At 45.6% G+C, this 15503-nt stretch overlaps 1 protein-coding gene across 1 annotated transcript in view; it reads left to right on the top strand.

Annotated features, from left to right (window-relative positions):
* Window positions 1–15376, top strand: part of AP3D1 (adaptor related protein complex 3 subunit delta 1) — a 70094-nt gene extending 54718 nt beyond the window's left edge. The window contains exons 21-32 of the mRNA XM_050934469.1: window positions 273–346; window positions 3405–3603; window positions 4530–4592; window positions 5500–5592; window positions 6089–6238; window positions 7494–7541; window positions 7935–8124; window positions 9993–10081; window positions 11143–11228; window positions 11728–11849; window positions 12547–12626; window positions 13348–15376. Of these exons, the coding sequence (XP_050790426.1) occupies window positions 273–346; window positions 3405–3603; window positions 4530–4592; window positions 5500–5592; window positions 6089–6238; window positions 7494–7541; window positions 7935–8124; window positions 9993–10081; window positions 11143–11228; window positions 11728–11849; window positions 12547–12626; window positions 13348–13443 (1290 nt within the window). The 3' untranslated portion in view covers window positions 13444–15376. The remainder of the gene's footprint in view (window positions 1–272; window positions 347–3404; window positions 3604–4529; window positions 4593–5499; window positions 5593–6088; window positions 6239–7493; window positions 7542–7934; window positions 8125–9992; window positions 10082–11142; window positions 11229–11727; window positions 11850–12546; window positions 12627–13347) is intronic.
* Window positions 15377–15503: the final 127 nt, after the last annotated feature.

Genomic DNA, 15503 nt, shown 5'->3' with positions numbered 1-15503 from the left:
TGCTTGTGCCTGTAGTCTTCGTTCCCATCAAAACCAAACTGAAATACTGGGGTTTATGAAAAATAGTTGTTCTACTATGAATTCATCTGATGAATGCCTGAATGCTGGATTAAATTGTACAGTTTGTGACTGCTCATGTCTAACTGTGTAAGGAGGTCTGTGTCACTTGTATCAATCCAGTGAGATTGAATTTGGGATGGGACTGTTCTAGAACTGTGCTCCGCTTATGTCTTCAGTGGACAGTCACTTTTTTTTCCTCTCCACCCAATTAGAATGCATTGCCCAGTGATGAGGATGACAAAGATCCCAACGATCCGTATAAGGCACTTGATATCGATCTGGATAAGTAAGTACAAAACTGTGATATGTGGGTTTTCTCGCCTGTTAGCCAGATTACATAAGGTCTTGGAGGTCAGTGCAGGACTACAAAGATTATGGTGATTAAAGCTCCTACCATAGGGTCTAGGTTCTGCTTGCACTAGATACGAAGGCCAATCTGGCAAAGCCCATCAGTCCTCACCCATTCCTGAGCCAACTGCCACCTGGCCTAATCTGTGCACATCGGAAAACTACCACACACACACACGTAGCTTGTTTCTTCTGGGATTTCAGAGCCCTGCTGCAGGGAGTGTAGTGAATCAGCTCTGCCATGAGTAGTAGTTCAGAGCATGGCTGGATTCCTGTTTGGGTGTTGGAAGGAATGAGAAATGGGGAGAGTCACACACTTATTAACTGAACATATACTAAGCAGTTGCCCTTCCTTTGTGTCTCTTCCCAGCAGCTCTTCAAAATGCTTTATTGGAGAGCAGATCAACTGATGGGGCTGGCAGCTCCTTCCACCAGCCAATCTATCCCAGCCCATTGAGTTGGGAGCAGTAGAATGCTGGGATCCTCATGTGCCCTGCTGGAAATCTTAAACCCCCAAAGGGCATTTAATAGCTACCATCAGAGGCCAATTCTAAAATATTGCCTGTGGAGGTTTTTCTGCTGTTCTGGAGAATCATGATATTGGATTCATTGTAGTTGCTGGTTTAGGACCAACTGATACCTCCTGCAGAACCTTGATAGCTGTTCTGTTTAGAGCCTGGTCTACGTTTCCCTTACGGACAATTAAAAAATGGGGGAGAACAGACTTCATGAAGAAACAGATGAATTCTTTAAGAAGTAGTCTTCTTTCTGTTTGACTCCAGGAGGAATAAATAGGAAATGAATTCCTAACAGGAAAGATGTTGGTTGCATGCAAAGGCTAAACAGACCAGTGTGGAAAACACTGAGCAGAGCTATTTCTAAATGGAGTGTTCCAGGAGGTTTCATTGAGCCGTCACACCATTTCTATTCATGCTCTTCCCATTCACACACAGGCATTGTGCTCTTCTGTCACGTTTTCTCATATCTCTGTCCTCTCTTTCTCCCTGTGCTTGCACTGCTATGTCTGTGACGCACATGCACACGCACACATGCACACAGAGTCTGGTTTCAGGGAAGCCTACCAGGTAAGAATCAGAGGGGTAGCCGTGTTAGTCTGGATCTGTAAAAGCAGCAAAGAATCCTGTGGCACCTTATAGACTAACAGACGTTTTGGAGCATGAGCTTTCGTGGGTGAATACCCACTTCTTCAGATGCATGTGGTGGAAATATCCAGGGGCAGGTATATATATGCTAGCAAGCAAGCTAGAGATAACGAGGTCAGTTCAATCAGGGAGGATGAGGCCCTGTTCTAGCAGTTGAGGTGTGAAAACCAAGAGAGGAGAAACTGGTTCTGTAGTTGGCAAGCCATTCACAGTCTTTGTTCAATCCTGAGCTGATGGTGTCAAATTTGCAGATGAACTGAAGCTCAGCAGTTTCTCTTTGAAGTCTGGTCCTGAAGTTTTTTTGCTGCAGGATGGCCACTTTAAGGTCTGCTATAGTGTGGCCAGGGAGGTTGAAGTGCTCTCCTACAGGTTTTTGTATATTGCCATTCCTAAACTGCTGAGCTTCAGTTCATCTGCAAATTTGACACCATCAGCTCAGGATTGAACAAAGACTGTGAATGGCTTGCCAACTACAGAACCAGTTTCTCCTCTCTTGGTTTTCACACCTCAACTGCTAGAACAGGGCCTCATCCTCCCTGATTGAACTGACCTCGTTATCTCTAGCTTGCTTGCTAGCATATATATACCTGCCCCTGGATATTTCCACCACATGCATCTGAAGAAGTGGGTATTCACCCATGAAAGCTCATGCTCCAAAACGTCTGTTAGTCTATAAGGTGCCACAGGATTCTTTGCTGCTTTTACCAGGTAAAAGTATCTCACTAAATAGATGGTCTTCTTTGAAAGATTGGTTGATACCAGTGAGCAGTGTGAACTACTCCAGAATCATGGATGTATTAGAATCATAGTCCCCAAATTATGAATGAGACTCCCCCATCCTTACTGGTTTTCTTTGAGCCATGACCTCTGTCACCATACAACTACACATGAAATTGTTTTAAGACTGAGATTTGTTGACTGCTTGATCAGACATGATCCTATTGTGTTTTACAGTGTCTGTGTTTCGAAGTAACAGTCGACTCTCTCCCCCCCGTCCCGCGCCGCCCCACTCCAGATTTTCTGCTTGACTTGTACTTAGCATGCTCAGGAACACTGCAGAAGCTGGCTGCCCTCACCCTGCCTCCCTACTGTCCGCCGGCACTGGTTGTCTGAGTCCATGAACTCTTAACTATCACTCCTTAAATATGACATTAGCTTCCCTGTTACTGTCATACTGTCTCTGGGCATAGAATATAAAGCCAAACTATTAGGCACAGTTCTGTTGTGATATGGGTGTTCCAGTTTACAGTGCAAACTCATTTTAATATTAATGCTGGGGCTTGTGATTCACAGCACAACCTATACAAATACAAGAAACATTGAGTCCTTGTCCTGAGGATTTGTTTGAGCCAGGCTATCACTTCGTAAGATACAATTCATAGCTGGTCTTGTCACATTTCTATTGCAAATGTTTCCTCCTATTTTACATCTTCATTGGTTCCTCAAGGATAATTTTATAGGTTTGCAACATAATGAATGCTCTGTGTGTTTTCAGTTCTTCAGTAAGCATTATTTAATCTGCAAGTGCGTCACTATCTTTTAAGGGTATTGAAGTGCCCAGGGCTGACCACTCACAGTAGCCAGCTCATCTAACTTCTAATGCCTGGAGGCACAGTCCGTGTGGTTGCATAAATGAGCCTTTATTGGGATTCTGAAGTGTGGGTCAATTGAGATTTTTTGTATGTGATCCTAGGAGAATTCTGTATGATCTTTTTTGAAGTGGTTTGGGCGTATAGGGGGAGGGGAGGAGAAACTTATCTGGGAATCTAGTAAGTGCTCTGTGCAACAGGGAAACTACCTTCACTGGAAGGTAACTAATCATCTTTTGTTAAGACCCTTAGCGGATAGTGAGAAGCTACCTGTGCAGAGACACAGAAATGCTGAGAACCTGAAATCGCCAGACACAGAAGCTCCCTTAGTAGGAAAAAAGAGCAAGAAACCCAAAAAGAAGGAAAAGAAACACAAAGAAAAAGAGAGAGAGAAAGAAAAGAAGAAAGAGAGAGAAAAAAAGGTGACTGAAGAAGGAAAAAAGGTAATTGTCTAAGAAATGTCCAGTGTTTCAAACGTGCTGCTGTAGGCCATATACTGCCAGGTATTTCCATGTCAATGGTCAGTTGTGGCTGGTACTAGGGGGGACACAGCTGATTATTTTTACTTTTGTTTCACTTCCTTGGATTTCTACAGTAATAAAAGCAGCACCTGCCTAGGTGCCCCTGCCACAAGTTACAAGTACAATAAAAGTAAACAGCTACTTGGCCTTGACAGCCTTCAAAACTCGCCCCCTGACAGAACACACCAAACTCCTCCCCAACACGGATCTAATGAAGAAATGCCAATACAGTGAGCTGCTTTAGCAGCAAAATCACCACTTGAACTCCACTTTTTTATTTAAAAGATTAAGTGAATTTCCTGCTGGCAAAAGTTGAGGCCAGTTGTGTTGGCTGCTGCACTGAAGACTCAAATATTCTCTGCACAGACCAGTTTACGTTGAGAACAGCAGTGGCAGAAGCTTCCCCAGATATTGCAGCCAGTGTCCCTGGTCTATGGCCTAGAGAGACCACTTGTTGGGATAAGAGGGTACTTCAGCCTGCAGACTGACTTGTCCCTAGCCTCTCTGCTCAGACTGTGTTCAAAGGTGCTATTTAAAGCTAATTGTCCTGGTGGCTTTATGAAGCTGTGGACTTGACCAGCTGAATTCATGACAGCCATCAAATGATAGACTTGCGGTTACTTCCAACCAGGGCCAGGTTTGAAGTGTGAGCTAGAGATTAAATAGGTCCTGAGCTCGCTTTAAGGCCCCCGAGCCATCTGTTCTCCCCATTTCTACACATATTGCAGCATCTTCCATTTCACGCAACTTGCTGTATGTGAAAGCAATATAGTGCAAATGTTAAAACGTAAATCCACAGACTAATGTTAATGCAATGGTAAAAGTTTGTTTGCTTTGGTGTGTGTCAGGAGGAAGACTTGGATTTCTGGCTCTCCACTGCCCCACCTCCCTCCTCCATTACACAGACACAGGTAGGTCTGTTAGCAGGCCCCCCCTCCCCCCCCCCCCCAAAAAAAAAAGCTTTTCCTTGTGGTTGAAAGTACAGTTAAAAGTTCTGAAATGAACTCCAGTGTTAGTGCAAAGAGAGATGAGGGCTCCAGCTCCTTCTGATGGTCCTACCAGGATCCCTTTGCTATAAGGCAGTGGAAGTTAGTCCCTTCCAATTAACAGTTATTCTGCAGGGTGAGGCTTCAAGCCCAACTACAAAGGGAGATCCGTAGCTGTGAAAAGCACCTGTAAATGCATGGAAATAAAGAGATATGCCGAGTCAGCTCTCTGCGTTGTATACAGCGTGTCGCTAACCCTTTCAGACTAACTTACCGAGCTGAGTGTGTCTGGAAACATGCAAATCAAGGAAACCTGGGTTTTGAAGGAGGGTTACATGCCTTCCTCACTGCATTCCATTCTTTAGGGATATTGCAGTGTTCATGATGTGTCTAGGTCCCCCAGAGCTTAGCAGTAACAAGACAAAACAGGGGGAGAGGCTACCAGTCCTAGGCCATGAAGAGTTTGCCATTTGATTATTGGCCAAAGCCTTGCTTTGCAGTGTGGAATCAGAGCTAGAAATAGTAACGGCTTCAGACATAGGGAAGGTTTGAAAAAAGGAACCTACTGGTACACTTTCAACTGACATCTTTAAGGAGGGAGAGGAATGGGGTTTTTTAGCAGGGTTGTTTCTAGGATGAGACCTTGTGTGTCTTGTCCTGGAGCAGCTGTCTTGTCCCAAGTCCTAAACCCCTGAAACAAACATGTTAGCAGACCTTTTATAACAGCTCTAAGATAGTACAGCAGTAATTGATCCATTCTACCCAGGACTTAACTGTTTGCGTTATCTACATTCAGTTAGTGTCATAGCCCTTCTGATTGCTTCCTGTCCAGAGTGAGCCTGAGGGGAGCACTGTCCTAGCTGAACCTGAGGAGAATGAAGATGCAAAGAAGGAAGAGCAAGAAGAGGACGACGATGAAGGAAAGGTGAGTGATTTAAAGAATTGACACCAGTGGTCGTGATCTCAACGTAAGTACTATCAGACTGGATCAGACCACTGCTCCATCTGGTCCAGTATCCTGCTACCAACAATGACCAGTATGACTGCTTCAGAGGAAGGTGTAAGAAGCTTTTCTGTAGGTATAGTGATAGGATAACCTGCCCCTAGGGATCTCTGAACCCCTAATCATTAGAGGCTGGGTTATGCCTCATAGCAAAGGGGTAATTAATTGACCATGTTCAACCCTGAGCTTCCACCCACGGCCATATGTTCCAGTTTAAGGATTCAGACCTCTGCTTATACCACACTGCCTTGAGTTTGAGGGATTTGCAACTAGGAGGCAGGCAGCAGTCCTCACTGGGAACCCAGAAGAGGATTATTACTAAGGTGTAGAGCAGGAGCCTAGAGTTGAAGTATTACTACTAGGGAAGCTGGTGGTTTTTAAGAGCACATTGCTGATGCTTGTTTCCATTGCATGGTAGAAATCCTCCAAGCATAGGAAGAAAAAGCACAAGAAGGAGAAGGAGGAGAAATCCAAGGACAAAAAGAAATCCAAGAAGAAGCATCATCACAGTGAGGAAGAACCAGCAGAGTCAGTACAGAATGGAACGCTAGATGATGAACCACTACCGGTGAGGAGCTGGGCAGCTCTAGTGTCTTTAGAGTAGGGGGGAGGTGTGTTTGCTACATTATACCAGGGCCGCACTTGTACCCATTTCCCCAGCATCTTAGCATGTTTTATAGACCCTCCCATCAAATGACCTTAAGGCAACTGCAGAATTTGCTTCTATGGATAATTAATTAGGAGAGGATTTAGTGAATTTAGCTGTCTCTTCCTGCAAAGTGAGGAGCCATCATGTGACCAGCCAGCTCTCCACGGAACAGTGCCCTGGCGCTGTTCTAGCCGAAAGTCCTTTCCTCCTCAGACTTAGAGAACGTTTCAACTAAGCAAATGTTTCCCATTTGCTGCTTGGAGAACTCACTTCACATTGGAAATGGAGAGAAAAACTAGGCTTGAAAACCTTGGTGCTCAGGATTGCTCAGAGGCATGTGGTTATGAAGCAGCAATTTCTAGGGCTGGTTGCCAACAGTGGCTGTGTTAAGCACTCTTTTTGAGGGGCTTTTGCTGAGCTGGTTGAGTTAATCAGTGAGCCCATGGTAGACGGCTGCCCTTTGGGCTTGTCTCTTATTTCAACTACTATTTCTGCCTCTTCAGATATGATCCATGTGAGCTCTTGGTTTGCTTTGCCTCTCGGGGTAGGTCTGCAGTCACAGCAGCGTATCGAGTACAGACATTGCACACCCAGACAGCACAGGTATCAATAACAGTGTAGGCGGTGAGGCACTGCTTAGGTGAGTAGAATACATACACACCAGATCCCTGTATACCCTACGTGGCTCTCTGATGCCCAGACAGTGCCTCTCGTGTCTACACTGCTATTTTTAGTGTCCCACTGCCACAGGGAAATGCTCTGACACAGCAGGCAGCAAGGAAAGGCTCCAGCAGCTCACTGCTGCCTCCCCCACCAGGCGTCTTTCACTGTGGCATTTAGCTGTACACACCCTGTATGCCACTGCAAGCCCAGACAAGGCCTCAGGCTTTGATTTAAGCCTATTCCCTTGTTCAAGGGAATCAATCAATTTCTTCATATTGGGAGACCCTTAAATGTAAACAGAGGTGTCTGTGCTGCCTCCAGTAGTTGGCTGCCTTTGACACTCAAACTTGAACTTAGATATTCTCTCACTCTGGCAGAGCTATTGCAGTTAAGTGCAAGCAAATGTCCCTCTGTTCAGAATTGTGCCTGTGAGTGAGGTCTGCTTGCTTTGGAGAGCTGAGTGCTCTTTCAGACACACGGCTCTTTATATAACTTCCTGCTTGTTTTTCAGCCTATGTCCAGTTACTGCCTTCTTGCTGAAAATTCATACGTTAAAATGGTGAGTAACTCAGTTGTTAGTGTGTCTCTCTAACCTCCCTCCCTCTTTCATTTTCGGAGCACTTTTGAGAGAGAGCCCTGGGACAACTTACTGATGCAACAGTTTTGCATAAGCAGCATTTAACTAGAGAACCATCCCTATTCCAGCAGCTGGAAACTACCAGGCAGATGTTCATAGCAAGATCCATCCCTGTCCCTTTAGTTAACAGCACAAAAGTCTGGGTAGATCCTACTGCTTAAATGTCCTGCAGTGCAGTTAAATGAAGCCTCCAAGCTGACCAGCAGTAGTGATGTGTGTAATCCCTAACTGGTGTTCAATCCGCTGCTTTCTGAAGCCTGTCAGTGTGTACTGTCAGCAGCTTCTAAAGCGTCCCTGTGATTTCTTAATTCACAGACATACGACATTCAAGGAAACCTCCAGAATGATAGTCAAGTCACTGTCTCCGTGATCTTCGAAAACAAGAGTACTAGCTTCCTGAAAAGCATGGAATTAAATGTCCTGGACTCTCTCAACGCTAAAATGCTGCGGCCAGAAGGGTCATCGGTACATGATGGGATACCTGTGCCATTCCAGCTGCCCCCTGGTATGGCCAGTCTACAGCTCTGTCTGTGGGTCTCAGTATGTCTAGTCTCCCACTGCCCTCATGTGGGAAGATCTAACTGAGCTACTTTTCAGAAAGTAGCTTTGCCGCTGTATCTGGTGGTGCTGCTGCTTAGTCTGCATTCTAGGTAGACCTTCTGATTGATTGATTGGAAATGTACCCACTCTCCAGTAACTGTACTTACAGGTAATGGTAGACTGTGCTACCTAGTAGCTAATACATAGGACTGGGAATCAGGCTACCTATGTTCTTTTCCTGGCTCTGCCACAGACTGATGTACTTTGGATGTCACCAGGGCTGCCCACCCCAAATGCTCAAAAATGACGTTTGGCTTAAAAATTACTATATTTTTATAGTATGGGGTTATTTGCTTTCTGCGTGCTGAACCTTTAGGTTGTACTGTGGTCACATTCTCAAGCTTTTCTCTGTGACTGTGAAAGCTGAGATTCTCACCTAATCACCTGAATCCAGACCTTAAACTTACACCAAAGATTGTAGATGCATGATAAGCTCACAGGGTTTGGCTGCTCTGAGACACTTAACTGCATTGGGCCTCAGCTTCACCTGTGGTAAATTGGGAGTTAATTCCCTCACAGGAGTCTTGAGGCTTAGAGACACTACAGTGCTTTCAGATGGGTGAACGGAAAGCATTATTGAAGGGCAAGAGAGTAAAACTATTACCTACTGTTAACATGCAAGCGTATGTAGAGGATTTTTCTTTTAACAGCTAAGCATGAGAAATAGGAACATCTCTCTAACATTTAATATTTATAAAGTGCTTTCACTGCGGAGTATTACATGTATGTAAGTAAAAGTAGCTTGTAGAGGACAGTTGATTCTGCTTATTAACTCTGGTTGCCAGCCAAAAGGTTGCTATTATCAGGCAGTCACGGATTGGCAAAAGGCAGGTTTGCAAGGCAGCAGTCAGGGAAGGAAGCTGCTGCTCTGGGATGTACCTTTCCTAGGTGCAGCCCTGTAAACCTGCTTGTGGGTAGGGTAGCTGCGGGCCTGGGTGCTGCAGCCCAGATGCTGGGGCTTTCTGTAGGGAGCAGGGATGCTGGGAGCACATGGGGGCTGCACCATACTTCTTCCTGCATTCTCTGGTGGTCGGGGCTCAGCATGTCCCAGTGCATCCTTCCCTGTGTGCTGTCTCCCAGCAGGGTGCAGCCTGGAGAGTGCAGGGAGAGATCCCATGCAGCTCCAGTGTCTGCGATGCAGTCCTACTGTGGCCCTGCCACAGCCTCCCCTCCCAGCCTGCAGCCTCTTGCCTCCTATGTGGTGCCAGCTACAGGTAGGTTTGCCAGGCTGCAGCCCCAGAAGGAAGCACTGGGAGGACCTGAGCACCAGCTGCAGGCAAGTTTATGGGGCTGCTGCCAGGGAGGGCACATCCCAGCACTTCTTTCCTTGGCTGCAGCCTCACAAACATGTCAGCTGGTGGTGCTTTTTTTTTTTTTAAAAAAGAAAGTTGCTTGTAAGTGTCATGCCATTACCGGTATCTGAATCCTGTTATAACACTGGCAGCAGTATGTTGCCATTGTGAAATACATATCCTGCCAGGAGGGGTCATTGAACAGATAGCAGCTGATGGTGGTAGTTGGTTTTAGGCTGGACTTTTCAGTGACTCAAAGGAATTAGGTGACCAAATTCTATTGATTTTCTGTGTGTTGGCTGCATGACCCCCTTAGGCTCCTTTGAAAATCCCAACCTTAATCAGGGTCCAGAACCAGGCATTGTTTATGCTCCATGCCTATGTCCGGTGCTGCTGCAGAACGCTAATGATTAAAATCTTAGCCACGTAATAAGAGACACAAGTTATGTCCTCACTCCACTCTCTCCTCTCTTCATGCTAGGAATCTCTAACGAAGCCCAGTTTGTGTTTACTCTTCAGAGCATTGTTATGGCTCAGAAGCTAAAAGGAACGTTGTCCTTTATAGTGAAAGTAAGTGCAGCTTTAAACTCTCTACTTCTGCCTTCCTTTGGACCTGTGTAAGGGAGCTTGACATGGATAGAAGGCACTGCTTTAGAGCGTCTCTGAAGCACCATTTCACCTCTGCTACACCAGCCCATTGTGCAACCTGGGAAGTGTTTTACATGTACAAAAAGCATCCTGAGTCTAAAATGAGCATGTCCTGCAGTGTCACTCCTGGCAGTGTGTGACAGTTTTCAGGTTGCGCTGCTTGTCAGCTAGTGGCTCACTACAGGGAGACATCTGCCTGGAGGGGGGGCAGGTCAGTCTCAATGTCACTGGTGAGCAGGAGATTCAGCTTTCTCTGATCAGTTCTACACTGACACCTAGGTGCCATAGCTCTAAGGGCTGGAAAAATGGATTGTAATTGGGTGTAATCCTGAGAGCAAGAGTGGAGCTGGCTAAGAGGTTTAAGTACCAAGCTCTGGCCTTTCAAAATCTGCTGTTTCTAGTGTAATTGCAACAATTAGTCACATTAGTGACGTATTTGAACATAAAGCTGCAGTCCCAAATCCAAGTAGACGGCCAACTCCGAGAGAGCCATCGTTGTGGTCTCAATTTTCAATTTTTATAAGCTCTGTTGCAGATCTACCCTTTTCCTAGGATGGGGAATAGAAAATGTTTGTTTGCTTCTCAGGCTGTTTCCCAAATTGTGAAACTCCATCACAGTGTGATCGGCCAAATTCAGTCTGTTCAATTTTTATTTCAGCAGGACGTGGAGTTTAAAACTTGGCCAGATCCATCTGGTTCACTGTGTTTAAACTGTCCTTTAACTACTCTGCGTGCATAGATGACAAATCCAAGCTCATGTCTCTTAATACGCTGGGTGGCCCAAAGTCAAATTCCTTAATTGTGGCAGTAACTCCACCCCTCAGTCCCCGGCTAGCCCTTCAGGCGTGAGCCTTAATGGAATGCTTAACCTGAGAGAGAGTCAGTGAAATCTCATCCATGCCTCTGTGTGGTTGGTTGGGGTAGGCACCCTCTCTTGCTGCCTCCAGGCTTCCCTTCATCTCCTTTCCTTTGACTTGTTGCAGAACGATAACGGTTCAACCCATGAAAAACTAGATTTCAAATTGCACTTCAGTTGCGCTTCATACTTGATCACAACACCTTGCTATAGGTAAGTCCCACCTGAAGGGGCTTCAACATCCCCTCTGCACCTCGCGGCATTGGCACCCACATGAAGCTTTGGTTGTGGGCCTGCTTTGCAGATGCGCAGCATGTTCCTGATTTTCCCAGCCAATGGTTGCTTCTATTTGTAGTTTTTCTGTTCTGAGGAAAATGTAACCTACTCCTTACTTAAAACATATGTCCTTCCATCCCCCTTTACCCCAACACAGCATGAATCGTGGTGTGTGACGGGCTGGCAAACGTAGGTCACTGAATAAGCAGCATATTTTTCTCCTCCTCCCTGTTTCAGAGATCATAGGGATACCCTGAGACAGCTGGAGGCTAGATCCCAGTTCCACTCCTAAACCGGAGTCTCCTGCTAGATCGTAATTGTATATGAGCTGCTGCACGATTAGACTCATTAAAGCCGCATGGTGCGGTCACGAAAGAGCTTAGCATGGGCTTGTAGTCTAAGTGTATACCATGATCCCTCCTTCATGTTTTTGCAGTGATGCTTTCGCCAAGCTGCTGGAGTCGGGTGATCTGCACATGAGTTCTATAAAAGTAGATGGAATTAGCATTTCTTTCCAACATCTACTAGCAAAGATTTGTTTTTATCATCATTTTTCAGGTGAGTTCCTAACACAGAACCTGCTGCAGGGTTTCTTGTTCTGAAATTACTACGCAAGGGACGAGCTTGGCCAAGGGAAGGTAGATGCTCTTAAGCTCTAGATCATTGATTCAAACTCAGTCCAGGTGAAGCCAATTTGGAGGAAGGAGTCTTGGCCCCATGTTAGTAGACGTGTATCCCTGTCTCAGAAGGAACTAATTAAAGCCTGAACCGTTTGTCCAGTTCAGTGAGCCAGTGCTGCTGGCTCTATGGAGAGAATACTTCAGCCACCAGTGCTGTCAATCACCAGCACTACATTTAATTGGAATGGGAAGAATTTAGCTTTATATCTTGGAGTAATTGCAAATTCTAAATGACTAGACTAAAGTGGAATGTCTTCACCACATCCTGGTGCCCAGCACTTCTTCACCAAAGCTGCTTGGCTTTAAGATGGCGAGTGTTTGTCAGGCTAAATTAACAGCTTTTGGATAAATATGCTCTTTGCTGCAGGAAGGTCAGTTTTGTGAAGTCAACATCATAATTAAACTCCAATTAACCCAAATAACCCAAAAATGTGAACAAGCAAATTGACATCCAACCACCTTAACTCATGGGGCAGGTTGCTGTCAGCGGTATGGTCCCAGACTGCGGCTGTATTTACTCTTTTAGGAGAAGGTAGAAAAACCTGTTAAATAAAAATGACTGCTTTCTTCTGTAGTTGTGGAACGAGTTGACTCTTGTGCATCAATGTACAGTCGTTCTATCCAAGGTCATCATGTCTGCCTACTGGTAAAAAAGGTGAGTGCTCCATACGGTTCGGCAATGGCGCAGTCAGGTGGAAACTAGCTTATCTGGGAGCCTTTTTACAGTTTTAAGGCAAAGGTGGAAATATTCCCAGTTCATAAAAATCTTACAGGGTGGGATTCAGGGTGGCTTCATTCAGCCAGCAGAGCTGCTTGGGAGTGACCCTGGTGAGCCCCCTCTGCCTGGGCTGACATGGACAAACCTCTGTTCATGCTGTCCTGTGACTGAATGAACGGGGGCCAGTGCCGTTGTGCAGGGCACATCCTATCACAAGAGGCGAATTAAGGTTTCCTGGGCCCCTGGGCTAGAGCAAGCGGGGGGCGGAACACCCCTTCTGCCTGCAGCTCCGCCCCCATTCCACCCATGGTCTCCCCTCATTCTGCATCCCCACAACCCCTTTTGCTCCTTTCTCCTCCTCCCCTCCCCTCCCCTGCTTCCCCTGTCCTGTTGTTTCTGACAGGGTCTGGGGGCGCTAGGGATTCCCACGCCTGGGGCTGCTGCCGCAGGGTTGGGGCACGGGGGCTTCCCCAGCGACCAGGGCACCCCAGTTGGCCAAGGCCCCTGGGCACAGGCCCCATTGGCTCAGTGGCTAATCCACCACTGCCTATCACCCTCCCAAAGAACAGACCTAGGGCCTGCCTGGGCTCCCGCTGGGAGTAGAATTGTGCCCTTACTAAAGAAAGGGTTGACTGACTGACTGACTCTTTTTTTAAAGGGAGAGAATTCAGTATCCGTTGACGGAAAATGTAATGATTCCACCCTGCTGAGCAACTTGCTGGATGAGATGAAAGAGACATTATCAAAGTGCTGAATAGTCTTTATAAATATTGCAACTACAAGAGATGCACTTGACGAAGTGTAAGACAAACAGATCCAAGTGTTCGTTTTTCCCTCGTACGCATGTACTATCCTGGGGCACATGCTTTTCAGTTAACTCCACCATTGTTTGCAGTTTAGACATTTGAAGGCTGTATGTTACCTTTTTTATTTGGAATCTTTTTACCAACTGTGATGTTAACCCTTTCCGGCCCAATGAGATCCTGACATGTTTGAGGGGTTATTTATTCAGCAGTTCCCAGCAATCCAATACACCTGCCTCCCATATGGAGCAGAACATTACCAGTAGCATTGTTAACGTAGAAGGTTGCCTTGGCCCTTGTCAATGGAATATGTCTGCTTTAGTAGGTGTATGTTTTTAGCAGAGGCTGGTGTTGGACTTGAAGGCAGCCGCCTCCTCCTCTCAAGCTCACTTGGTCCCGAATATCAGCCTCCTTGATATCGTAAGAGCTAATCAGTAGGCACCTGGTAAGAGTTTGGGACATTCCTGGGTTTCTGCTTATGGTAGCTGCCTAGGGCCTTACCTTCTGTTAATGACAGCTAAAACATGGGCTGAGAAGCGTTGACTCCTTAGTCCTCTCTGCTCCTGTTCATCCCCAAAACAAGGCCTATTAAACATCTCCCCATAAGTGATCTCTGCTGACGTGCTTTGTAAAGTCCACTGAAATTTCACATTCCTGAAAAGTTAGAATGTAGCAAAGAAACTGGAAATCCAAAGGTTTTTTGTTCCGGTTTTTTATTTTGTTTATGATTTTGCTCATCAGATGAGGTTGACCAGTAGCAGCTTGGAGAAATTGTCACCTAAATACCTCCTGCTCCAAAATGTTTGTCCCTGTATTATCAGTGTTGAGAAGTGATAATGTGTTTAGTTGATCCCTGGAGCATTGTGCTGGCCCTGCTTTCATGAAGGTACATTCGGACATAGCCAGGTCCCAGCAGCCAAGGTATAATTGGGGCCATGCAGGAGGGAAGAGCGGGACTGGATGGAGAACACTACACACTTGTGTTTGTGGTACGAGTTACTACGAGGGTATAAAGGATAAAATAATTCCATTCTGTGCTGTTGAGAGTTCACCTGGAATCACTGACTGGAAAGGGAGTTTTCTGTACCAATGAGGACTGTGCTCTTAACTGGCATCACTTTCCAAAATCTCTCATTTGTAACTTCCTTGTGCTGTTCTATTTCCAGCAGACTTGGAATGCACTGAACGGTTATTACTTTGAGCTGTGGGTAAAGAACTGTCAATTGCTACTACCAAAAGGGCCCCGGTGGAGGAGATAAGACATGGACAATGTCTGCACTTAAGTTTTTGGCAACTTCTCCCCTCCTACAAATGTCAGTATTGCACAGCAGACTGATAACAACCCTACAGACTGGGGACAAAGGGTGAGATCAGAACTCGATCCCGATCTTACCTTTTGTTAGACACACTGTGCCTCTTTACACTCTTCCCATGTCAGGGCGTTTTCTGACGGCTCTGCTGCGGCTTTATTGCTAGGACCAGCAATGTCTGCTGTCTGATTGCACTTGTGTACTGCCGGAATCCTTTTGCAGCAGGCTCCTGAGCTGGTGAAATGGTCTGGTTTGATAATGACGCTCAACCTCCCTTGGTTAGCCAGTTTGTGTATTAGAAACTGAACATATTACAATTGTCTTAAAGGATAATAATGTTCCTTAATTAGTGGGGGTGGGGGAATTAAAAAATTCATGGATGAAAACTGTCACTTTAGCATGTAGAATCTTCTCTTAAAGAATCCTGTGCAGTGATTCTAGACCTTTGAAACTGTCTGATGTGTTATATTAAAGAATTTATTTGCTATCAACATTCCCTTACGAAGAAAGACCACAAGCTGCTGTAACAATTTTGTGTCAAGATGATCTAATAAAATTTCAAAACAAAAGTTAATTTTGATTTTTGTAATACCTTTCTAGTCTTACAGCCTTTTATTAAGATTGGTAGATGAGGTTTTTATAAAGCATTTTCAAGAGATCATTTTAGCTGTCACTGAAATTGCAGCCAGTTCTGGGGTGGA

This window comes from Gopherus flavomarginatus, chromosome 24 (assembly GCF_025201925.1).
Source record: "Gopherus flavomarginatus isolate rGopFla2 chromosome 24, rGopFla2.mat.asm, whole genome shotgun sequence".
In the NCBI taxonomy this organism is placed as follows: domain Eukaryota; kingdom Metazoa; phylum Chordata; order Testudines; family Testudinidae; genus Gopherus; species Gopherus flavomarginatus.
This window is presented reverse-complemented; position numbering and strand designations above follow the sequence as displayed.